General features: G+C 39.0%; 3 protein-coding genes and 2 pseudogenes across 5 annotated transcripts; all 5 read right to left on the bottom strand.

Annotated features, from left to right (window-relative positions):
* Positions 1–100: 100 nt before the first annotated feature.
* Positions 101–5,620, bottom strand: LOC130135043 (B3 domain-containing transcription factor VRN1-like). Of its 3 annotated transcripts, none has more exons than XM_056303277.1 (8): positions 5,368–5,619; positions 4,449–4,872; positions 4,045–4,211; positions 3,491–3,731; positions 3,218–3,348; positions 2,438–2,681; positions 1,140–1,300; positions 101–608 (listed from the first exon to the last, which is right to left on the bottom strand). In XM_056303277.1, exons 1-8 carry the CDS (start codon positions 5,494–5,496, stop codon positions 369–371), a joined length of 1,737 nt encoding a protein of 578 aa, XP_056159252.1. In that variant the 5' UTR covers positions 5,497–5,619; the 3' UTR covers positions 101–368. The 3 variants fall into 3 exon arrangements, with proteins under 3 accessions (XP_056159252.1, XP_056159251.1, XP_056159253.1); XM_056303276.1 differs by having other exon boundaries at positions 3,188–3,348; positions 5,368–5,616; XM_056303278.1 differs by lacking the exons at positions 101–608; positions 1,140–1,300 and adding an exon at positions 1,908–2,019 and having other exon boundaries at positions 3,188–3,348; positions 5,368–5,620.
* A 2,318-nt stretch (positions 5,621–7,938) lies between these two features.
* On the bottom strand, positions 7,939–11,333 carry LOC115669343 (B3 domain-containing transcription factor VRN1-like; annotated as a pseudogene).
* A 2,397-nt stretch (positions 11,334–13,730) lies between these two features.
* Positions 13,731–19,228, bottom strand: LOC130135042 (B3 domain-containing transcription factor VRN1-like). The gene is made up of 8 exons (XM_056303275.1): positions 19,039–19,228; positions 18,113–18,536; positions 17,619–17,785; positions 17,065–17,305; positions 16,762–16,922; positions 16,012–16,255; positions 14,714–14,874; positions 13,731–14,186 (listed from the first exon to the last, which is right to left on the bottom strand). The coding sequence occupies exons 1-8, from the start codon at positions 19,165–19,167 to the stop codon at positions 13,947–13,949; spliced, it is 1,767 nt and encodes a 588-aa protein (XP_056159250.1). The 5' UTR covers positions 19,168–19,228; the 3' UTR covers positions 13,731–13,946.
* A 1,252-nt stretch (positions 19,229–20,480) lies between these two features.
* On the bottom strand, positions 20,481–21,806 carry LOC130135056 (B3 domain-containing transcription factor VRN1-like; the record flags this gene model as incomplete). The annotated part of the gene is made up of 3 exons (XM_056303298.1): positions 20,481–20,914; positions 21,405–21,542; positions 21,685–21,806. Coding segments are annotated over 3 exons (531 nt in total), but the record flags the coding sequence as incomplete, so codon positions are not given.
* Positions 21,807–22,329: 523 nt separating this feature from the next.
* Positions 22,330–25,790, bottom strand: LOC115669036 (B3 domain-containing transcription factor VRN1-like; annotated as a pseudogene).
* Positions 25,791–25,906: the final 116 nt, after the last annotated feature.

Here is a 25,906-nt window from a genome sequence, read left to right as displayed (position 1 = left end):
GACACGTACAATCAAGCACTTACCTGTGCAACTTTCTCAAATTTTTTTTTTTCATTTAGCCATAGAGCAATACAAATATACTGTTAAAAGGCAAGGAATGCAAAAAGTTAACGCATGGACCCTTCGGTCTAACACAAGATGTTAAGGAAGTACATATGAACCCTTGAGGTCAGTTGAGCAACCAGAAACCTTAAAGAAGCGCCAAGTCTGAGGGATTCTTCCCAAATTATGGAACTACAGAACCGAAACTACCACCAAAAAACAAGAAAACATGAACAAAAAAGAGTCGACTTTTCATCGATCTGCCATTGCTGCATGAAGGAGGTATAATTTGGCATCCCGGATTTATATCGATGCTGCGAACAGCATTATCTGAAGATGGAGACTTTGAACACATTATCTTCCCAATCAATGAGCTCAAACGTGCAGGCATTTCCGACACGCAAATGAGTTTCTCTTGCAAATGCAGTCCAACCAGCAGAGAACAACGCTCCCTTTTTATTCTTACATGTTAAGAGCTTCACCGGCCACGATCTGTCTGAATACCTAAGAGTTGCCGTTCCCTTGTTTTCTTGAATATGTTGCCTGATGAATCGATCGGGAACACCCTGCAAATGCGTACATGTTTGAACAACCAATCTATGCTGAAAGAAGGACAATGATGTAAGCATACACTCTTGGAAAAAACGCACCCAGGGCCATATTTGCGAGTTTCAGAAGCTTTAATCGACCGTCTTAAGAGGCTCATTAAAGCAGTCGATCTTAACCAACAATGTAATGCATTTTCAAACAAATGACTGCCCATCAATTGCCATTTTAGGTTAGTAGTCGATTCAAGTGACCGTCCATCCTTTATATTGGATAGGGATGGAGCAGCTTGCCAAGGATATCCAAGTGAATGGATAATCCCGACCTAATTACCATCTTTCACTTGTGTTTTTCCTACTCCTCTTTTTCCCGACTCCGTGTTACTCCACCATTGGGATGCGACATGATCACTCGAAGAAAAATATCATGTCATACGGTTTCCAATAGAAACCAAATCAACCAGGGAAAACACAATATTGAGGCAAGATTCAGATAGCAATCGTAATCGAAATTGAGATTGGGCAATGATGGATTAGGCTCAAAGATTGTACCAGTTTTTTCAAATGACCCTGCCGTATCACCAGTTTGAAGAAAGGATGCTCCGAATCAAATTCTCTGGCTAATTCAGGAGTAGCAAGAGGCCTCGGAGGAGCAGGATCATGAAATACCGGCTCAAGATTGTTCACTCTGCATTTAGACCGTTTGTACCTGCCTGGAGTTAAAATGAGAAATTTAAGAGACATTATTGGAGGGAACGTTTCTTTAATTGACTGTGAAGATCTTTAGCATAGAACTCATGTCATGCCATAATTAGCCTAAGGTTTCACTTCACACAACGTAGATCAAGTACCTAACTGCACTACTGAAAATGTAGACTCTGAACACAACATCATCCCTATCAATTAGCTCGAACACGCAGACATTTCCTACATGCAAGCGAGTTCCTCTCACAAATGCATCCCAGCCAGTATTTCACTATGAGAACAATGCACAAAACAAAACGACACCAGAGTTACTCGCAGTTTTAGATTCAAATTTCACGAAATAAAAGTAGTATAAATGATTTGAAGATGCTGTTGTGGTTTGAACGTGTGTAGATGCATCTGCGTCTACAGATTCCAGCAGCTTTTCCTCAAAAAATATTTCACAACTTCGTTGGAGCATTTTCACATATAGTTTAATAGCATTTCAATGGAGAAGCTCAACTACAACGAGTCTAGCCACAATCGGGATGTCAAATCTTGAATTTTCCAACTTTAACCATTGGAAAAATTCAGGTATCAACAACAATTAAAATCAATTCTTAAATTCTCAGCATAGTGCTCAAAAATCGGCACATTCATGTAGATCAAATAAGGCTTCGATAGAGTGGCGGGGCATGGCCTCCAAGTCAAAATAACTTCCAGTTGGAGACATAATTCGATCAGAAATCTGCAAAGTACAATCAAGCACTTAGCCATACAACTTTCTCACGAATATTTTTCATTTAGCCATAAAAGTAAACGCATGGACTGCTTTCTTTGTATTTTCACTTTCTTGCAAAAGGTTTGGTTAAACACAAAATGCTACGACGTCAAGAAAATACATATTAAACCCTTTAGGACAGTTGAGCAACCAGAAACCTTAAAGAAGGGCCAAATCTGAGGGATTCTTGCCAAAATGGAAATATAGAACTAGAACTAGCACCAAGAAACAAGAAAACATGAACAGAAAAGAGACTCCTTTGCATCGATTCGCCACAGCTGAATAAAGGAGGCATAATTAGGATCTTGAATTCATATCGATGCCTTGAACAGTCTAGACTAACACGTCCGATGAACACCTCAATCAATGTGAATCTGATCCTTACCACCACTACTGAAGATGGAGACTTTGAACACAACATCATCCCTATCAATGAGCTCAAACACGCAGGCATTTCCTACACGCATATGAGTTTCTCTTGCAAATGCAGGCCAACCAGCAGAAAAGAACACTCGGGTTCCCTGCGTATATCTTGAGAGATTCACCGGCCACGATCTTTCTGAATACCTAAGAGTTCCCTTTCTCTTGTTTTTTTGAATATGTTGCTCGGCGAATTGACCGGGAACATGCTGCACATGAGTAGACATTTGAACAACCAATGTATGCCGAGAGAAGGACAAAAATGTAAGCATGCGCTCTTGGAAAGAAAGCATACAAGGCCAGCTTTACTCAACAGTCTTAAGAGGCTCGTGAAAGCCATCGATCTCAACCCGCATTGTAAAGCATTTTCAAACAAATTACTGCCATTAATTGCCATTTTAGGTTAGTACTCAATTCAAGTGACTGTCCATCCTTTCACTCAGATAGTGATGGAGCAACTTGTCAAGGATATCCGAGTGAATGGATAGTCCCAACCTAATTACAGTCTTTACTGTTGTTTTTTCTTCTTTTTTTCCTGATTACGCATTACTCCACCATTGGGATGCCCCACAATCACTCCAAGAAATACAGCATGTCATATGGTTCCCAATACAAACCAAATCAACCAACGAAAACACAATATTGAGGCAAGATTAGATAGAGATCATAATCGAACTTGAGATATGGCATTGATGGATTAGGCTCAAGATTGTACCAATTTTTTAAAATGACACTGACGTATCACCAGTTTGAAGAAGGGATGCTCCGAATCAAATTTGCTGGCTAATTCAGGAGTAGGGAGAGGCCTCGAAGCAGTGGGATCATAAAACACTGGCTCCAAATGGTTCATTCTGCATTTAGACTGTTTTTTCCTGCCTGGAATTAAAATGAGAACTTTAAGAGACATTATTGGTGTGAATGTTTCTTTGATTAACTATGAAGATCTATAGCATAGAAGTCATGTCATGCCATGACCAGCCTAAAGTTTCACTTCAAATAACGTAAATCAAGATTCTACCTGCGCTGCTGAAAATGTAGACTCTGAACACAATATCATCTCTATCGATTAGCTCGAACACGCAGACATTTCCTGCATGCAAGCCAGTTCCTCTCACAAATGCAATCCAACCAGAAGAGAACTGCATCAACCCACTTGGATAGCTCCTAAGCTTCACAGGCCATGTTCTATTTGAATGCCTGAGAGTCACGATTTCCTTGATTTCCTGAATGTGCTGCGTGATGAACCCACGAGGAACATTCTGCCCACACACAATTTTGAACAACCGGTGATTTATAAAGAAAGACTGGGGAAGCATTCCCTTATTCACGCAAGCAAGCAAAATGTAGATTGACACGGTAGTTTTAGTAACTCCCATCAACAGTCTTAACAGGACAAAAGTCAAGATGTCAAAGTCTCTGCTCTTAGAATTGGCATGAGGGGTATACGATGTTTTCCTTTTTAAACAAATAGGAATGAACAGATCCAAGGAAAATGCTATGTAGTTTCCTACAGAAATCCTACCAGCTTAGGAAAAAAGTCAAAATAGTAGTGAATTAAACTCTCAATCTTACCACTACATGATGTCCATTATAAGATGGCCGGATCACCACCTTGAAAAAAGGATACTCTGAGTCAAATTCGCTGGCCAATTCAAAACTACGGAGAGGCCACGAACTCATAGGACCACCAAAATTCGGCTCAGGATGGCTAGCTCTGCATCTAGACCGTCCGATCCCTTCTGTTCTTTAAACAAAATGAAATTTTATATGACGCCAGTTTGAAGTTTTCATTATTTGATTTACTTACCATGAAAAAATTTAGCGCAGAATGGAAGTTAAAATACTGTCATGGAAATCAAGATTTAGAAAAGCAGTCAACATTAACAAGCTTATCAAAAAGTTCTCAAGTACTTGAAGAAGATCTAACAAAGGAGAGAGCGAAGTAAGAAGAAACTTTATAAAATGACAAGTCACACCTTCGAGATCTTGTGATGAGCAGCTTGGACTCGGCTGAGAACATGGTGAATGTGGTTTGACCCTCATTTTTTGACAAGGAGCAAAATCCTCTGAATCTTCAACTTCTACAATATCCTCCCTCTTCGGCGATATAAATCCACTCCTGAGGTTTGATATGCTGCTCAACGAATAATTGATCTCCGAAGCACTCTTATCGAATATTATTACGCGAAAAGCAGAGTTCCCTTTATATTTGAAAACTACGAGGTGACCGTGACCAATGGAGTAATGCTGCATAAATTCTCGCCACCCTTTCCACAACCAAACCGTGCCATTGTTACTCTTTGCTACTCCTATAGTCCAGGTCGAACTGCCTGGAACCTTGAGTAGCACCAAGCTTGAGAGATCCATCCCATATCTTCCTAAGAATTTTTTCGGAATTCCCTATTAAGAAAAATCCAAAAGTTTTAGGTCCAAGACTCGAATTCATCAAAATTAGATCGAAAGAACAGGGAAAAAAGGAAGAGCAATGAGAAAATTTTAAATTCTGCAACATGGCGATGAAAGATCGGTTTGCACACAAGCACGGCGTCACCGGGCAAGTAAGGTTCGAGTTCTAGTTATAGTTGCTTCATTTGACGAGAGTAAAGCTAGAGAGACCCAACACCTTTGTCCACACTATCCTTAGCCAATCCTCAATCCCAAGTAAAAGAACTGATTTTTATTTAGAATAGTTCAAGCTAAACACTTTTTTCTTCAGAGTTCTCGTTGTTTCTTTCTTTTCGCAAGAATCAAAAGGTTTATTCAAAGCTAAACGCATAGAAAGATCTCCAGATTGAATATACACAGCACTAGGGCGACAGCTCTAAAACATGACTGAAACTCTCGTGACACCGGAGCTGCATCATATGATTCAGACAGTGAAAATGCGGAACTTACGAGCTTCCCAGATTCGAGGGTGTCGGAGAGAATGATCTTGAAGAAGTGAGGACTCTCAAGACGAGGCCCAGTCGCCATATCTGGGTCGACACCTCCATCTTCTCTCCGGCGACGGCGACCGCAAGCCATGTACGGTAGTGTCACAGGGGTCACTGGAGGCGGAGGAGGAGGCGGTGGAGGCGGCGGTTCGTGCGATTTGGCTTTGTGCTCTTGAGACAATTATCTTATAAAAGAACCTTACCATCACTAATAATGCCATTGATAATTTGATACAACTTTATAATATTTATGTCCTAAAAAGGCACAAATTTCTGTTCTACAAACAAAAAAGTCCAAACATCAGTACATATGAAAGAGGCACATGAATTTATATTTTAACAAGATACAGTTATCGTTACTTTATTTTCACGAACCGGAAATTCTCTAGTCGATTTTTGGAAATTGGTAAGTTATAAACATGAATATCACGCGTTTATTTTCAAGTAAATTGACATACGAAAAATTTTCATATTTGTAACCCTTGATCAGAAGGCGTGATTGACGGACTTCCTCCGGCTAGAAATGAAGGAAAACGTGACCTTGAGACGACAGGACAAGGCACTCTTCGGGGCCTACTTTTGTTATCCAAGCTATAGATGACATGAGCAAAAGATCATTTCAGTAATGCTCCATAAAGTCTTAAGTGTTCCCCTGTTTCTCTTCTAACCCATAAGTGAAGATGTTCAGAAATGTTCTGGTTCGAGTAGGTCATTTCGTGACATTTTGTTAGGAACTTTTTTCCCGCGATTAAGGTTATTAAGCTCATTAGATAACTCTAATTAGTTTTGATTTAAAAGATTCAATTAAGCTAAAAATTGACTCATCTAACACGTATAAAAGAGACTGCTTAATTCATTTCATGGAAAAAATAATTTATGATAATTAGAATCTTTTCAACTAGAGGGTGAGTACGTATCAATTAGGGTCGCGATTCAATATTTGGAGAGAAGCTATAGATATTTAGGGTGCGCATGGAATGCATTTCGGAATAAAAATTCTGTTCCGGAATGCATTCCAGAACAGAATGGCGTTTGTTAAAAAATTTCCGGAATGCATTCTGGAGTGATTTTTACATTCTGGAATAAAAATGCGTTTGTTCAAATACTTGATTCCAAAATGCATTCTTGATTCCAGAATGCATTTTTGATTCCGGAATGAGTTTTTGGCAAGAAAAAGAGAAGCTACTTTTTGTAGCTTGCGATTCCGAATGCATTCTCCCTATTTTCTCACAAATTTTTTTTTCAGAAAATGCATAAAAATTGAAAAATTCTAGAAAAATTCATAAAAATTTCCAGAAAATAAAAAAAAGTCAGATTTCGGGAAAATATGAAATTTGGTGAATTTTTTTTTAAAAATAAAAAAAAATCAAAAATTTCAAAACTTCACAGAATAGCTTAAAACACATGTGGCCACCCACTTTGAGTGAAATTTAAATTTTTTGAGATGCCCAAAAAAATTAAAAATTTTAAAACTTCACAAATGGCAAAATCACAATTTTGAGTGAAATTTAAATTTTTGAGTTGCCAAAAAAATAAAAATAATAAAATAATAAAATTTTCAAACTTAAAAATGGCTTAAAATACGGTCACCACTTTGAGTGAAATTTAAATTTTTTAGGTGCCCAAAAAAATAAAAAAAAATAAAAAATTTCAAAACTTCACAGAATGGCTTAGAATATCTGTAGCCACCCACTTTGAGTAAAATTTAAATTTTTTGAGGTGCCCAAAAAAATAAAAAAAAATAAAAAAATTCAAAACTTCACAAAATGGCTTAGAATACCTGTGGCCACCCACTTTGAGTGAAATTTAAATTTTTTTAGGTGCCCAAAAAAATTTAAAAAAATCAAAAATTTCAAAATTTTACAGAATGGCTTATAATACATATGGCCACCCACTTTGAGTAAAATTTTAATTTTTTTAGGTTCAAAAAATATCAACAAATCAAAACAGATTTCTGGAGCAGAATTAGTCATGTTTTATCAAACAGATTTCTCCTCCAGAAATCAATTTCTGGCAAGAATTTGATTTCTGGAGCAGAATGGTTACCATTCGCACCTTTAGCAATTGCCAAACTTTTTCTTTCTATTTAACACTTGAGATTGTTAACACTTAAAAATAAGCTCTTAAGTTTTGGGCACCAACTTCTCAATTTTGTCGGATAGGCGTAATTGTACATAATCGGCACATCCATGTGGATCGAATAAGGCTCCTCCGATAGCGTGGTGGCGTGGCCTACTATTTGAGATTACTTTGAATTGGAAACATGATCTGATCAAGAATCAGACACGGACAATCAAGCACTTACCCATGCAACTTTCTCGATTTTTTTTTCATTTAGCCATAAAACAATATAAATATACTGTTAAAAGGCGAGGAATGCAAAAAGTTAACGCATGGACTCTTTGGTCAAACACAAGAGGTTAAGAACGTACATATGAACCCTTGAGGTCAGTTGAGCAACCAGAAACCTTAAAGAAACGCCAAGTCTGAGGGATTCTTCCCAAAATATGGAACTATAGAACCGAAACTTCCACCAAAAAACAAGAAACGTGAACAAAAAAGGAGTCTCCTTTTCATCGATTCGCCGTTGCTGGATGAAGGAGGTATAATTTGGCATCCCAGATTTATATCATGCTGCGAACAGCATTATCTGAAGATGGAGACTTTGAACACATTATCTACCATATCAATGAGCTCAAACGCGCAGGCATTTCCGACACGCAATTGAGTTTCTCTTGCAAATGCAGTCCAACCAGCAGAGAAGGACGCTCCCTTTCTATTCTTAAATCTTAAGAGCTTCACAGGCCACGATCTGTCTGAATACCAAAGAGTTGCCGTTCCCTTGTTTTCTTGAATATGTTGCCTGATGAATCGATCGGGAACACTCTGCAAATGCGTACATGTTTGAACAACCAATCTATGCTGAAAGAAGGACGATGATGTAAGCATACACTCTTGGAAAAAATGCACCCAGGGCCATATTTGCGAGTTTCAAGAGCTTTAATCGACCGTCTTAAGAGGCTCATTAAATCCGTCGATCTTAACCAACAATGTAATGCATTTTCAAACAACTGACTGCCCATCAATTGCCATTTTAGGTTAGTAGTTGATTCAAGTGACCGTCCATCCTTTATATTGGATAGGGATGGAGCAGCTTGCCAAGGATATCCAAGTGAATGGATAGTCCCGACCTAATTACCATCTTTCACTTGTGTTTTTCTTACTCCTCTTTTTCCCGACTCCGTGTTACTCCACCATTGGGATGCGACATGATCACTCGAAGAAAAATATCATGTCATATGGTTTCCAATAGAAACCAAATCAACCAGGGAAAACACAATATTGAGGCAAGATTCAGATAGCAATCGTAATCGAAATTGAGATGTGGCAATGATGGATTAGGCTCAAAGATTGTACCAGTTTTTTCAAATGACCCTGCCGTATCACCAGTTTGAAGAAAGGATGCTCCGAATCAAATTGTCTGGCTAATTCAGGAGTAGCGAGAGGCCTCAGAGGAGTAGGATCACGAAATACCGGCTCAAGATGGTTCACTCTGCATTTAGACAGTTTGTACCTGCCTGGAGTTAAAATGAGAAATTGAAGAGATATTATTGGAGTGAAAGTTTCTTTAATTGACTATATAAATCTTTAGCATAGAACTCATGTCATGCCATAACTAGCCTAAGGTTTCACTTCACACAACGTAGATCAAGTACCTACCTGCACTACTGAAAATGTAGACTCTGAACACAACATCATCCCTATCAATTAGCTCGAACACGCAGACATTTCCTACATTCAAGCGAGTTCCTCTCACAAATGCATCCCAACCAGAAGAGAAAAAATCGCCCCATAGACTGAATGTGGATAGCTCCTAAGCTTCACTGGCCACGATCTGTCTGAATGCCTGAGAGTTGCGAATTCCTTGATTTCTAGAATGTGCTGCATGATGAACCTACGAGGAACGTACTGCCCATGCACATGTTTGAACAACCCACGCTTGGTAAAGAAAGAACCCAGCAAGCAAAATGTAAATTGATACGGTAGTTTCAATAACTCTAATCAACAGACTTAGCAGGACAAAAGTCAAAATGTCAAAGTGTCTGCTCATAGAACTAGCATGAGATAGAAGAAAAAAAATAGAAAAAAAAGAGCTAGCATGAGGGGTCGAGAATCTTTGCCCTTTTAAACAAATAGCGATGAACATATCCAAGGAATATGCTATGTAGCTTCCTACAGAAATCCAATCAGCTTAAGAAAAAAGCCAGAATATTAATGATTTAAGCTCTCGATCTTACCACTTTATTCTTAATATAAGATGGCCGCATCACCACCTTGAAAAAAGGATACTCTGAGTCAAATTCGCTAGCCAATTCAAAACTAGAGAGAGGCCATGGACTCAAAGAACCACCAAAAACCGGCTTAGAATGGCTAGCTCTGCTTCTAGACTGTCCGACCCCGTCTGTTCTTTAAAAAAAATGAAATATTTAGATTATGCCAATTTGAACTTTTCATTAGTTGATTTACTTACCATGAACATATTTAGTGCAGAATGGAAGAAATTACCGTCATGGAAATCAAGATTTAGATAAGTTGACCAAATGAAAAATTTGCTTCTCTTCACCTTAGAAGTTGTAACTACTTAACCACAATAAGAATGATTGAAATCATTCTGTTATCAGTCAACATAAACAAGCTTATCAAAAAGTTCTCAAGTACTTGAAAAAGAACTAACAAAGGAGAGCGCTGTAAGAAGAAACATGACTCATAAAATGACGAGTCGCACCTTCGAGATCTTGTGATGAGCAGCTTGGACTCGGCTGAGAACACGGTGAATGTGGTTCGACCCTCATTTTTTGACGAGAAGCAAAATCCTCCGAATCTTCAACTTCTATGATATCCTGCCTCTTTGGTGAGATAAATCCACTCCTGAGGTTCGATATGCTGCTCGACGAATAATCGATCTCCGAAGCACTCTTATCGAATACTATCACGCGAAAAGCGGAGTTCCCTTCATATTTGAAAACTACGAGGTGACCGTGACCAATGGAGTAATGCTGCATAAATTCTCGCCACCCTTTCCACAACCAAACCGTGCCATTGTTACCCTTTTCTACTCCTATAGTCCAGGTCGAACTGCCCGGAACCTTGAGTAGCACCAAGCTTGAGAGATCCATTCCATATCTTCCTAAGAATTTTTTCGGAATTCCCTATTAAGAAAAACCCAAAAGTTTTAGGTCCAAGACTCGAATTCATCAAAATTAGATCGAAAGAACAGGGAAAAAAGGAAGAGCAATGAGGAAATTTTAAATTCTGCAACATGGCGATGAAAGATCGGTTTGCACACAAGCAGGGTGTCACCGGGCAAGTAAGGTTCGAGTTTTAGTTATGGTTGCTTCATTTGACGAGAGTAAAGCTAGAGAGACCTAACACCTTTGTCCACACTATCCTTAGCCAACCAAACCTCAATCCCAAGTAAAAGAACTGATTTTTATCTAGAATCATTAAAAACAAACACTTTTTTCTTCAGGGTTTTCGTTGTTTCTTTCTTTTCCCAAGAATCAAAATGTTAATACAAAGCCAAACGCATAGAAAGTTTTCCAGATTGAATGTACACAGCACGAGGGCGACAGCTCTAAAACAGACAGAAACTCTCGCGACACCGGAGCTGCATCATATGATTTAGACAGTGAAAATGCGGAACTTACGAGCTTCCCAGATTCGAGGGTGTCGGAGAGAATGATCTTGAAGAAGTGAGGACTCTCAAGGCGAGGCCCAGTCGCCATATCTGGGTCGACACCTCCATCTTCTCTCCGGCGACGGCGACCGCAAGCCATGTACGGCAGTGTCACAGGGATCACTGGAGGCGGAGGAGGTGGAGGCGGCGGTTCGGGCGATTGGCCTTTGCTCCTGAGGCAATTTTTTTTTTTTAAATGAACCTTACCCTGACTAATGATGTTATAATTTGATAAAACTTTATAATATTTAAAATTAATATCACGAAAAATCTCAAAATAATACGGCTATAATAAATTTATCCTAAATTAATTTTTTGATCACCAAAAACCTCAAATTTGTACACTTGTAACAAATATGCCTCAAACTAATTTTTTTTATCACCAAAAATCTCAAACCGATACATTTATGACAAATTTACTCTCTGTTAGTTTTCGTTAAATTGAATTAATATCACGAAAAATCACAAATTAATACACCTGTGATAAACGGAGGGTAAAACTCCAAACCGGTACGCCCGTTATCTGTCACGTGCCATCTAACTCAACAATTTGGTGGTAAAATTTAACGAAAAATAACTTAGGGTAAATTTGTCACAAGTGTACCAATTTCGAGTTTTGGTGATCGAAAAATTAGTTTTGGTTAAATTTGTCACAGAAGTACCAGTTTGGGGTTTTAGGTGGCATTGAACATAATATTATTGTCCCAAAAAGGCACAAATTTCTATACTACAAACAAAAAAGTCCAAACATATATACACATCAAAGACGCATATAAAGTTATATTTTAACCAGATATAGCCTCCATTACTCTATTTCCATGAACAGGAGATTCTCTGACCGGTTTTTGAAAATTGGTAGGTTATAAACGTGAATACCATGAACATTTATTTTCAAGTAAATTGACATGCGAGTGATTTCCATATTTGTACCTCTCCAATCAGAAGGCGTGGTTGAAGAACTTCCTCCAACTAGAAATGAAAGAAAACATTAGAGGTGAGTATAGTTCAAAAGTAGAACCTAGAACTAGATAACCGGACCGGTGGGAACCTGTCCGGTTCTAGGTTCAGATTCTAGGTTCCAAAGTATGCAGGATAAGTTCTAGGTTTCAAAATTTGGAAAACCTATTTCGATAGAACCTAGAACAAGTTTTTCTATTTTTCTTAGTCTATGTCTTCACGTGATCCTACAGTATTCTATGGCGTCCGATAATGAGTGTATAATTTGGAGTCACTAGTCTAAGCTTCCATTTTATAACTGAGACTTTTACTTTGTTAATGTTTTATATTCTTCGTGTGCCTAAATATAAGTTATAGTCAGTAGATTGTAGCAACAAGTGATGGTCATTAAATTGATGATTCACTGCAATCATTCAATTAATAATACATGTAAAATATGGGTAGATCCCGAAATCTGTGACAAGATTAGAGTAATGAGAAACCTGTTCCAACGGGTAGGTTTCAAATTCCAGATGGAACTTATACGGAACCTAAAACCGCTCACCTCTAAAATACATGACCTCATGACGACGGACAAGGCATTCTTTGGGGCCTACTTTTGTTCTTCAAACAATGGATGACATGAGCAAAAGGTCATTTCGGTACTGCTCCATAAAGTCATAGCACCCTCTTCCACAACCAATTCTTCCCTTGTTTTTCTTCTGACCCATCAGGAAAACATGTTCAGCAACGTTCTGGTTCCAGTAGATTTACATTCTCTGATTGCAATTCCCAGGAAAAAAAAGTAAGATTTATGCGAGCGAGTCAAAAGTGAGCTCTTCATTGATTAATCACACCATAGATGAAAGGAGGCATGAACTAGTGTTGGCTAATCAAGTTTCTCGAGTTCCTCTCGGCACCGTAAACAGCCCAACGTGTGACACTACCGAAAATGGAGACTCTGTACACGACGTTTTTTGCCCGATCATTTCATGGCAATTTGTTATTGAACTTGTTTTTTCCCGCGATTAATGCTATTAAGCTCGTCAGATAACTCTGATTAGTTTTGACTTAAAAGATTCAATTAAGCTAGAAATGGACTTATCTAATACGTAAAAAGGAGGCTGCTTAATTCATTCCGTGGAAAAAATAATTGATGGTAATTAGAATATTTTCAACTATATGGTTAGTACCTATCAATTATGGTCGCGATTCCACGTTTGGAGAGAAACTATAGATATTTAGCGATTGCCAAACTTTTTTTTTCTATTTTAACACTTAGAGATTGTTAACACTAAAATATAAGTTCTAGCCAAACTTTTTTTTTCTATTTTGACACTTGAGATTGTTAACACATCAAAATAAGATCTTAATTTTGTCGGATAGGCCTAAATGCACATAATCGGCGCATCTATATGGATCGAATAAGGCTCCTCCCATAGAGTGGTGGCGTGGCCTACAATTTGATATTACTTTGAATTGGAAACATGATCCGATCAGGAATCCGACACGTACAATCACACATTTACCCATGCAACTTACTCAATTTCTTTCATTTCGCCATAAAACAATATAAATATACTGTTAAAAGGCGAGGAATGCAAAAGGTTAACGCATGGACTCTATGGTCAAACACGAGGTTAAGAAAGTACATATGAACCCTTGAGGTCAGTTGAGCAACCAGAAACCTTAAAGAAGCGCCAAGTCTGAGGGATTCTTCCCAAAATATGGAACTATAGAACCCAAACTACTACCAAAAAACAAGAAAACATGAACACAAAAGGAGTCTCCTTTTCATCAATTCACCATTGCTGGATGTAGGAGGTACAATTAGGCGTCCTGGATTTATATCAATGCTGCGAACAGCATTATCTGAAGATGGAGACTTTGAACACATTATCTTCCCTATCAATGAGCTCAAATGCGCAGGCATTTCCAACACACAAATGAGTTTCTCTTGCAAATGCAGTCCAACCAGCGGAGAACGACGCTAGCTTTCTATTCTTATATCTTAAGAACTCCACCGGCCACGATCTGTCTGAATACCTTAGAGTTGCCGTTCCCTTGTTTTCTTGAATATGTTGCCTGATGAATCGATCGGGAACACTCTGCAAATGCATACATTTTTGAACAACCAATCTATGCTGAAAGGACAATGATGTAAGCATACACTTATGGAAAAAAAGCACCCATGGCCATATTTGCGAGTTTCAGGAGCTTTAATCGACCGTCTTAAGAGGCTCATTAAAGCCGTCGATCTTAACCCACAATGTAATGCATTTTCAAACAAATGACTGCCCATTAATTGCCATTTTAGGTCGTAGTCGATTCAAGTGACTGTCCATCCTTTCACTTGGATAGGGATGGAGCAGCTTGTCAAGGATATCCAAGTAAATGGATAATCCTGACCTAATTACCATCTTTTACTTTTGTTTTTCCTACTCCTCTTTTTCCTAATTCCGTGTTACTCCACCATTGGGATGTGACACGATCACTTGAAGAAAAATATCATGTCATATGGTTTCCAATAGAAACCAAATCAACCAGGGAAAACACAATATTGAGGCAAGATTCAGATAGCAATCGTAATCGAAATTGAGATGTGGCAATGATGGATTAGGCTCAAAGATTGTACCAGTTTTTTCAAATGACCCTGCCGTATCACCAGTTTGAAGAAAGGATGCTCCGAATCAAATTCTCTGGCTAATTCAGGAGTAGCAAGAGGCCTCGGAGGAGTAGGATCACAAGATACCGGCTCAAGATGGTTCACTCTGCATTTAGACCGTTTGTACCTGCCTGGAGTTAAAATGAGAAATTTAAGAGACATTATTGGAGGGAACGTTTCTTTAATTGACTATGAAGATATTTAGCATAGAACTCATGTCATGCCATAATTAGCCTAAGGTTTCACTTCACACAACGTAGATCAAGTACCTAACTGCACTACTGAAAATGTAGACTCTGAACACAACATCATCCCTATCAATTAGCTCGAACACGCAGACATTTCCTACATGCAAGCGAGTTCCTCTCACAAATGCATCCCAGCCAGTATTTCACTATGAGAATAATGCACAAAACAAAACGACACCAGAGTTACTCGCAGTTTTAGATTCAAATTTCACGAAATAAAACTAGTATAAATGATTTGAAGATGCTGTTGTGGTTTGAACGTGTGTAGATGCATCTGCGTCTACAGATTCAAGCAGCTTTTCCTCAAAAAATATTTCACAACTTCGTTGGAGCATTTTCACGTATAGTTGAATAGCATTTCAATGGAGAAGCTCAACTACAATGAGTCTCGCCACAATCGGGATGTCAAATCTTGAATTTTCCAACTTTAACCATCGGAAAAATTCAGGTATCAACAACAATTAAAATCAATCCTTAAATTCTCAGCATAGTGCACAAAAATCGGTACATTCATGTAGATCAAATAAGGCTTCGATAGAGTGGTGGGGCATGGCCTCCAAGTCAAAATAACTTCGAGTTGGAGACATAATTCGATCAGAAATCTGCAAAGTACAATCAAGCACTTAGCCATACAACTTTCTCACGAATATTTTTCATTTAGCCATAAAAGTAAACGCATGGACTGCTGTCTTTGTATTTTCACTTTCTTGCAAAAGGTTTGGTTAAACACAAAATGCTACGACGTTAAGAAAATACATATTAAACCCTTTAGGACAGTTGAGCAACCAGAAACCTTAAAGAAGGGCCAAATCTGAGGGATTCTTGCCAAAATGGAAATATAGAACTAGAACTAGCACCAAGAAACAAGAAAACATGAACAGAAAAGAGTCTCCTTTGCATCGATTCGCCACAGCTGAATAAAAAAGGCATAATTAGGATCTTGAATTCATATCGACGCCTCGACCAGTCTAGACTAACACGTCCGATGAACACCTCAATCAATGTGAATCTGATCCTTACCACCACTACTGAAGATGGAGACTTTGAACACAACATCATCCCTATCAATGAGCTCAAACACGCAGGCATTTCCTACACGCATATGAGTTTCTCTTGCAAATGCAGGCCAACCAGCAGAAAAGAACACTCGGGTTTCCTTCGTATATCTTGAGAGATTCACCAGCCACGATCTGTCTGAATACCTAAGAGTTCCCTTTCTCTCGTTTTTTTTAATATGTTGCTCGGCGAATTGACCGGGAACATGCTGCACATGAGTAGACATTTGAACAACCAATGTATGCTGAGAGAAGGACAAAAATGTAAGCATGCGCTCTTGGAAAGAAAGCATACAAGGCCAGCTTTAGCCAACAGTCTTAAGAGGCTCGTGAAAGCCATCGATCTCAACCCGCATTGTAAAGCATTTTCAAACAAATTACTGCCATTAATTGCCATTTTAGGTTAGTACTCAATTCAAGTGACCGTCCATCCTTTCACTCAGATAGTGATGGAGCAGCTTGTCAAGGATATCCAAGTGAATGGATAGTCCCAACCTAATTACAGTTTTTGCTACTATTTTTTCTTCTTTATTTCCTGATTACGCGTTACTCCACCATTGGGATGCCCCACAATCACTCCAAGAAATATAGCATGTCATATGGTTCCCAATACAAACCAAATCAACCAAGGAAAACACAATATTGAGGCAAGATTAGGTAGAGATCATAATCGAACTTGAGATATGGCATTGATGGATTAGGCTCAAGATTGTACCAATTTTCTAAAATGACACTGACGTATCACCAGTTTGAAGAAGGGATGCTCCGAATCAAATTTGCTGGCTAATTCAGGAGTAGTGAGAGGCCTCGAAGTAGTGGGATCACAAAACACTGGCTCCAAATGGTTCATTCTGCATTTAGACTGTTTGTTCCTGCCTGGAATTAAAATGAGAACTTTAAGAGACATTATTGGTGTGAATGTTTCTTTGATTGACTATGAAGATCTTTAGCATAGAAGTCATGTCATGCCATGACCAGCCTAAAGTTTCACTTCAAATAACGTAAATCAAGATTCTACCTGCACTGCTGAAAATGTCGACTCTGAACACAATATCATCTCTATCGATTAGCTCGAACACACAGACATTTCCTGCACGCAAGCCAGTTCCTCTCACAAATGCAATCCAACCAGAAGAGAACTGCATCAACCCACTTGGATAGCTCCTAAGCTTCACAGGCCATGTTCTATTTGAATGCCTGAGAGTCACGATTTCCTTGATTTCCTGAATGTGCTGCGTTATGAACCCACGAGGAACATTCTGCCCACACACAATTTTGAACAACCGGTGATTCATAAAGAAAGACTGGGGAAGCATTCCCTTATTCACGAAAGCAAGCAAAATGTAGATTGACACAGTAGTTTTAGTAACTCTCATCAACAGTCTTAACAGGACAAAAGTCAAGATGTCAAAGTCTCTGCTCTTAGAATTGGCATGACGGGTAGACAATGTTTGCCTTTTTAAACAAATAGGAATGAACAGATCCAAGGAAAACGCTATGTAGTTTCCTACAGAAATCCTACCAGCTTAGGAAAAAAGTCAAAATAGTAGTGAATTAAACTCTCAATCTTACCACTACATGATGTCCATTATAAGATGGCCGGATCACCACCTTGAAAAAAGGATACTCTGAGTCAAATTTGCTGGCCAATTCAAAACTACGGAGAGGCCACGAACTCATAGGACCACCAAAATTCGGCTCAGGATGGCTAGCTCTGCATCTAGACCATCCGATCCCTTCTGTTCTTTAAACAAAATGAAATGTTTATATGACGCCAGTTTGAAGTTTTCAGTATTTGATTTACTTACCATGAAAAAATTTAGTGCAGAATGGAAGTTAAAATACTGTCATGGAAATCAAGATTTAGAAAAGTTGACCAAACGAAAAATTCGCTTCCTTCACCTTAGAAACTGTAACTACTTAACCACAATAAGCATTACCGAAACCATTATGCTATCAGTCAACATTAACAAGCTTATCAAAAAGTTCTCAAGTACTTGAAAAAGATCTAACAAAGGAGAGAGCAAAGTAAGAAGAAACTTGACTTATAAAATGACAAGTCACACCTTCGAGATCTTGTGATGAGCAGCTTGGACTCGGCTGAGAACATGGTGAATGTGGTTTGACCCTGATTTTTTGACGAGGAGCAAAATCCTCTGAATCTTCAACTTCTACGATATCCTCCCTCTTCGGCAAGATAAATCCACTCCTGAGGTTTGATATGCTGCTCAATGAATAATTGATCTCTGAAGCACTCTTATCGAATATTATCACGAGAAAAGCAGAGCTCCCTTTATATTTGAAAACTACGAGGTGACCGTGACCAACGGAGTAATGCTGCATAAATTCTCGCCACCCTTTCCACAACCAAATCGTGCCATTGTTACCCTTTTCTACTCCTATAGTCCAGGTCGAACTGCCTGGAACCTTGAGTAGCACCAAGCTTGAGAGATCCATCCCATATCTTCCTAAGAATTTTTTCGGAATTCCCTATTAAGAAAAACCCAAAAGTTTTAGGTCCAGGACTCGAATTCATCAAAATTAGATCGAAAGAACAGGGAAAAAAGGAAGAGCAATGAGAAAATTTTAAATTCTGCAACATGGCGATGAAAGATCGGTTTGCACACAAGCAGGGTGTGTCACCGGACAAGTAAGGATCGAGTATTAGTTATAGTTGCTTCATTTGACGAGAGTAAAGCTAGAGAGACCCAACACCTTTGTCCACACTATCCTTAGCCAACCAATCCTCAATCCCAGGTAAAAGAACTGATTTTTATCTAGAATAATTCAAGCTAAACACTTTTTTTCTTCAGGGTTCTCGTTGTTTCTTTCTTTTCCCAAGAATCAAAAGGTTTATTCAAAGCTAAACGCATAGAAAGATCTCCAGATTGAATATACACAGCACGAGGGCGACAGCTCTAAAACATGACTGAAACTCTCGCGACACCGGAGCTGCATCATATGATTCAGACAGTGAAAATGCGGAACTTACGAGCTTCCCAGATTCGAGGGTGTCGGAGAGAATGATCTTGAAGAAGTGAGGACTCTCAAGACGAGGCCCAGTCGCGACATCTGGGTCGACACCTCCATCTTCTCTCCGGCGACGGCGGCCGCAAGCCATGTACGGTAGTGTCACAGGGGTCACTGGAGGCGGAGGAGGAGGAGGCGGTGGAGGCGGCGGTTCGTGCGAACTTGCCTTTGTGTTCCTGAGACAATTATCTTATAAAAGAACCTTACCATCACTAATAATGTCATTGATGATTTGATACAACTTTATAATATTTATGTCCTAAAAACTAAAAAGGCACGAATTTCTGTTCGACAAACAAAAAAGTCCAAACATCATTACATATGAAAGAGGCACATGAATTTATATCTTAACAAGATATAGTTATTGTTACTCCATTTCCACGAACCGGAAATTCTCCAATCGATTTTTGGAAATTGGTAAATTATAAATATGAATATCACATGTTTATTTTCAAGTAAATCGACACACGAAAAATTTTCATATTTATAGCCCCCGATGAGAAGGCCTGATTGAAGGACTTCCTCCGGCTAGAAATGAAGGAAAACGTGACCCTGAGTCGACAGGACAAGGCATTCTTCGGGGCCTACTTTTGTTCTCCAAGCTATAGATGACATGAGCAAAAGATCATTTCAGTAATGCTCCATAAAGTCATGAGTGTTCCCCTGTTTCTCTTCCAACCCATGAGTGAATATGTTCAGAAATGTTCTGGTTCAAGTAGATCATTTCGTGACATTTTGTTGGTAAACTTTTTTCCCGCGATTAAGGCTATTGAGCTCGTCAGATAACTCTAATTAGTTTTGATTCAAAAGATTCAATTAAGCTAAAAATTGACTTATCTAACACGTAAAAAAGAGGCTACTTAATTCATTTCATAAAAAATATAATTTATGATAATTAGAATCTTTTCAACTAGAGGGTGAGTACACATCAATTAGGGCCACGATTCAATATTTGGAGAGAAGCTATAGATGTTTAGCAATTGCCAAACTTTTTCTTTCTATTTAACACTTGAGATTGTCAACACTTAAAAATAAGCTCTTAAGTTTTGGGCACCAACTTCTCAATTTTGTCGGATAGGCCTAAATGCACATAATCGGCACATCCATGTGGATCGACTAAGGCTCCTCCGATAGAGTGATGGCGTGGCCTACAATTTGAGATTGCTTTGAATTGGAAACATGATCTGATCAGGAATCCGTCACGTACAATCACGCACTTACTCATGCAACTTTCTCAATTTTTTTTTTCATTTTGCCATAAAACAATATAAATATACTGTTAAAAGGCGAGGAATGCAAAAAGTTAACGCATGGACTCTTTGGTCAAACACAAGAGGTTAAGAACGTACATATGAACCCTTGAGGTCAGGTGAGTAACCAGAAACCCCTTAAAGAAGCGCCAAGTCTGAGGGATTCTTCCCAAAATATGGAACTATAGAACCCAAACTACTACCAAAAAGCAAGAAAACACGAACAAAAAAGGAGTCTCCTTTTCATCGATTCGCCATTGCTGGATGAAGGAGGTATAATTAGGCGTCCTGGATTTATATCGATGTTGCGAACAGCATTATCTGAAGATGGAGACTTTGAACACATTATCTTCCCTATCAATGAGCTCAAACGCGCAGACATTTCCCACACACAAATGAGTTTCTCTTGCAAATGCAATCCAACCAGCAGAGAACAATGCTCCCTTTCCATTCTTATATCTTAAGAACTTCACCAGCCACAATCTGTCTGAATACCTAAGAGTTGCCGTTCCCTTGTTTTCTTGAATATGTTGCCTGATGAATCGATCGGGAACACTCTGCAAATGCGTACATGTTTGAACAACCAATCTATGCTGAAAGAAGGACAATGATGTAAGCATACACTATTGGAAAAAACGCATCCAGGACCATATTTCTGAGTTTCAGGAGCTTTAATCGACCGTCTTAAGAGGCTCATTAAAGCCGTCAATCTTAACCCGCAATGTAAAGCATTTTCAAACAAATGACTGCCCATCAATTGCCATTTTAGGTTAGCAGTCGATTCAAGTGACCGTCCATTACTCCATCCTTTCAATTGGATAGGGATGGAGCAGCTTGCCAAGGATATCCAAGTGAATGGATAATCCTGACCTAATTACCATCTTTTACTTGTGTTTTTCCTACTCCTCCTTTTCCCAATTCCGTGTTACTCCACCATTGGGATGCCCCACGATCACTCGAAGAAAAATATCACGTCATATGGTTTCCAATAGAAACCAAATCAACCAGGGAAAACACAATATTGAGGCAAGATTCAGATAGCAATCGAAATAGAAATTGAGATGTGGCAATGATGGACTGCCGTATCACCAGTTTGAAGAAAGGATGTTCCAAATCAAATTCTCTGGCTAATTCAGGAGTAGAAAGAGGCCTCGGAGGAGTAGGATCACGAAATACTGGCTCAAAATGGTTCACTATGCATTTAGACCGTTTGTACCTGGCTTGAATTAAAATGAGAAATTTAAGAGACATTATTGGAGGGCACGTTTCTTTAATTGACTATGAAGATCTTTAGCATTGAACTCATGTCATGCCATAATTAGCCTAAGGTTTCACTTCACACAACGTAGATCAAGTACCTAACTGCACTACTGAAAATGTAGACTCTGAACACAACATCATCCCTATCAATTAGCTCGAACACGCAGACATTTCCTACATCCAAGCGAGTTCCTCTCACAAATGCATCCCAGCCAGTATTTCACTATGAGAACAATGCACAAAACAAAACGACACCAGAGTTACTCGCAATTTTAGATTCAAATTTCACGAAATAAGAGTAGTATAAATGATTTGAAGATGCTGTTGTGGTTTGAACGTATGTAGATGCATCTGCATCTACAGATTCAAGCAGCTTTTCCTCAAAAAATATTTCACAACTTCGTTGGAGCATTTTCACTTATAGTTGAATACCATTTCAATGGAGAAGCTCAACTACAACGAGTCTTGCCACAATCGGGATGTCAAATCTTGAATTTTCCAACTTAAACCATCGGAAAAATTCAGGTATCAACAACAATTAAAATCAATCTTTAAATTCTCAGCATAGTGCACAAAAATCGGTACGTTCATGTAGATCAAATAAGGCTTCGATAGAGTGGTGGGGCATGGCCTCCAAGTCAAAATAACTTCGAGTTGGAGACATAATTCGATCAGAAATCTGCAAAGTACAATCAAGCACTAAGCCATACAGCTTTCTCACGAATATTTTTCATTGAGCCATAAAAGTAAACGCGTGGACTGCTTTCTTTGTATTTTCACTTTCTTGCAAAAGGTTTGGTTAAACACAAAATGCTACGACGTTGAGAAAATACATATTAAACCCTTTAGGGCAGTTGAGCAACCAGAAACCTTAAAGAAGGGCCAAATCTGAGGGATTCTTGCCAAAATGGAAATATAGAACTAGAACTAGCACCAAGAAACAAGAAAACATGAACAGAAAAGAGTCTCCTTTGCATCGATTCGCCACAGCTGAATAAAAGAGGCGTAATTAGGATCTTGAATTCATATCAACGCCTCGAACAGTCTAGACTAACACGTCCGATGAACACCTCAATCAATGTGAATCTGATCCTTACCACCACTACTGAAGATGGAGACTTTGAACACAACATCATCCCTATCAATGAGCTCAAACACGCAGGCATTTCCTAAACACAATTGAGTTTCTCTTGCAAATGCAGGCCAACCAGCAGAAAAGAACATTCGGGTTCCCTGCGTATATCTTGAGAGATTCACCGGCCACGATCTTTCTGAATACCTAAGAGTTCCCTTTCTCTTGTTTTTTTTAATATGTTGCTCGGCGAATTGACCAGGAACATGCTGCACATGAGTAGACATTTGAACAACCAATGTATGCCGAGAGAAGGACAATAATGTAAGCATGCGCTCTTGGAAAGAAAGCATACAAGGCCAGCTTTAGTCAACAGTCTTAAGAGGCTCGTGAAAGCCATTGATCTCAACCCGCATTGTAAAGCATTTTCAAACAAATTACTGCCATTAATTGCCATTTTAGGTTAGTACTCAATTCAAGTGACTGTCCATCCTTTCACTCAGATAGTGATGGAGCAGCTTGTCAAGGATATCCAAGTGAATGGATAGTCCCAACCTAATTACAGTCTTTAATGCTGTTTTTTCTTCTTTTTTTCCTGATTACGCGTTACTCCACCATTGGGATGCCCCACAATCACTCCAAGAAATATAGCATGTCATATGGTTCCCAATACAAACCAAATCAACCAAGGAAAACACAATATTGAGGCAAGATTAGATAGAGATCATAATCGAACTTGAGATATGGCATTGATGGATTAGGCTCAAGATTGTACCAATTTTTTAAAATGACACTGATGTATCACCAGTTTGAAGAAGGGATGCTCCGAATCAAATTTGCTGGCTAATTCAGGAGTAGTGAGAGGCCTCGAAGTAGTGGGATCACAAAACACTGGCTCCAAATGGTTCATTCTGCATTTAGACTGTTTTTTCCTGCCTGGAATTAAAATGAGAACTTCAAGAGACATTATTGGTGTGAATGTTTCTTTGATTGACTATGAAGATCTTTAGCATAGAAGTCATGTCATGCCATGACCAGCCTAAAGTTTCACTTCAAATAACGTAAATCAAGATTCTACCTGCACTGCTGAAAATGTAGACTCTGAACACAATATCATCTCTATCGATTAGCTCGAACACGCAGACATTTCCTGCACGCAAGCCAGTTCCTCTCACAAATGCAATCCAACCAGAAGAGAACTGCATCAACCCACTTGGATAGCTCCTAAGCTTCACAGGCCATGTTCTATTTGAATGCCTGAGAGTCACGATTTCCTTGATTTCCTGAATGTGCTGCGTTATGAACCCACGAGGAACATTCTGCCCACACACAATTTTGAACAACCGGTGATTCATAAAGAAAGACTGGGGAAGCATTCCCTTATTCACGAAAGCAAGCAAAATGTAGATTGACACAGTAGTTTTAGTAACTCTCATCAACAGTCTTAACAGGACAAAAGTCAAGATGTCAAAGTCTCTGCTCTTAGAATTGGCATGAGGGGTAGACGATGTTTTCCTTTTTAAACAAATAGGAATGAACAGATCCAAGGAAAACGCTATGTAGTTTCCTACAGAAATCCTACCAGCTTAGGAAAAAAGTCAAAATAGTAGTGAATTAAACTCTCAATCTTACCACTACATGATGTCCATTATAAGATGGCTGGATCACCACCTTGAAAAAAGGATACTCTGAGTCAAATTCGCTGGCCAATTCAAAACTACGGAGAGGCCACGAACTCATAGGACCACCAAAATTCGGCTCAGGATGGCTAGCTCTGCATCTAGACCGTCCGATCCCTTCTGTTCTTTAAACAAAATGAAATTTTATATGATGCCAGTTTGAAGTTTTCATTATTTGATTTACTTACCATGAAAAAATTTAGCGCAGAATGGAAGTTAAAATACTGTCATGGAAATCAAGATTTAGAAAAGCAGTCAACATTAACAAGCTTATCAAAAAGTTCTCAAGTACTTGAAAAAGATCTAACAAAGGAGAGAGCGAAGTAAGAAGAAACTTGACTTATAAAATGACAAGTCACACCTTCGAGATCTTGTGATGAGCAGCTTGCACTCGGCTGAGAACATGGTGAATGTGGTTTGACCCTCATTTTTTGACGAGGAGCAAAATCCTCTGAATCTTCAACTTCTACGATATCCTCCCTCTTCGGCGAGATAAATCCACTCCTGCGGTTCGATATGCTGCTCGACGAATAATTGATCTCCGAAGCACTCTTATCAAATATTATCACGAGAAAAGCAGAGTTCCCTTTCTATTTGAAAACTACGAGGTGACCGTGACCAACGGAGTAATGCTGCATAAATTCTCGCCACCCTTTCCACAACCAAACCGTGCCATTGTTACCCTTTTCTACTCCTATAGTCCAGGTCGAACTGCCTGGAACCTTGAGTAGCACCAAGCTTGAGAGATCCATCCCATATCTTCCTAAGAATTTTTTCGGAATTCCCTATTAAGAAAAACCCAAAAGTTTTAGGTCCAGGACTCGAATTCATCAAAATTAGATCGAAAGAACAGGGAAAAAAGGAAGAGCAATGAGAAAATTTTAAATTCTGCAACATGGCGATGAAAGACCGGTTTGCACACATGCAGGGTGTCACCGGCCAAGTAAGGATCGAGTATTAGTTATAGTTGCTTCATTTGACGAGAGTAAAGCTAGAGAGACCCAACACCTTTGTCCACACAATCCTTAGCCAACCAATCCTCAATCCCAGGTAAAAGAACTGATTTTTATCTAGAATAATTCAAGCTAAACACTTTTTTTCTTCAGGGTTCTCGTTGTTTCTTTCTTTTCCCAAGAATCAAAAGGTTTATTCAAAGCTAAACGCATAGAAAGATCTCCAGATTGAATATACACAGCACGAGGGCGACAGCTCTAAAACATGACTGAAACTCTCGCGACACCGGAGCTGCATCATATGGAACAGACTGCGAAAATGCGGAACTTACGAGCTTCCCAGATTCGAGGGTGTCGGAGAGAATGATCTTGAAGAAGTGAGGACTCTCAAGAGGAGGTCCAGTCGCCATATCTGGGTCGACACCTCCATCTTCTCTTCGGCGACGGCGACCGCAAGCCATGTACGGTAGGGTCACAGGGGTCACTGAAGGCGGTGGAGGCGGCGGTTCGTGCGATTTGCCTTTGTGTTCTTGAGACAATTATCTTATAAAAGAACCTTACCATCACTAATAATGTCATTGATGATTTGATACAACTTTATAATATTTATGTCCTA

The sequence above is a fragment of the Syzygium oleosum genome, unplaced genomic scaffold (assembly GCF_021117445.2).
Source record: "Syzygium oleosum isolate NSW1041296 unplaced genomic scaffold, Sole_v2.1 Sole_v2.27, whole genome shotgun sequence".
NCBI classification, from domain to species: Eukaryota; Viridiplantae; Streptophyta; class Magnoliopsida; order Myrtales; family Myrtaceae; genus Syzygium; species Syzygium oleosum.
This window is presented reverse-complemented; position numbering and strand designations above follow the sequence as displayed.

Bases quoted from the DNA above. Each gene is read 5' to 3' on its own strand.
- LOC130135043 (XM_056303276.1), bottom strand. From the start codon at position 5,496: ATGGCTTGCGGTCGCCGTCGCCGGAGAGAAGATGGAGGTGTCGACCCA. The intron at 3,349-3,490 runs GTAGAATCTTGA...TTTTAATTCCAG, and splicing joins CTACATTTTCAGCAGCGCAG to GCAGGAAAAAACAGTCTAAA. The intron at 2,682-3,187 runs GTACAATCTTGA...ACTCATGTGCAG, and splicing joins AGTGTCATTTTAAAAAATTG to CATGTTCCCGGTCAATTCGC.
- LOC130135042 (XM_056303275.1), bottom strand. From the start codon at position 19,167: ATGGCTTGCGGCCGCCGTCGCCGGAGAGAAGATGGAGGTGTCGACCCA. The intron at 16,923-17,064 runs GTAGAATCTTGA...TTTTAATTCCAG, and splicing joins CGACATTTTCAGCAGTGCAG to GCAGGAACAAACAGTCTAAA. The intron at 14,187-14,713 runs GTACAATCTTTG...ATGCATTTGCAG, and splicing joins AGGGTCATTTGAAAAAACTG to AGTGTTCCCGATCGATTCAT.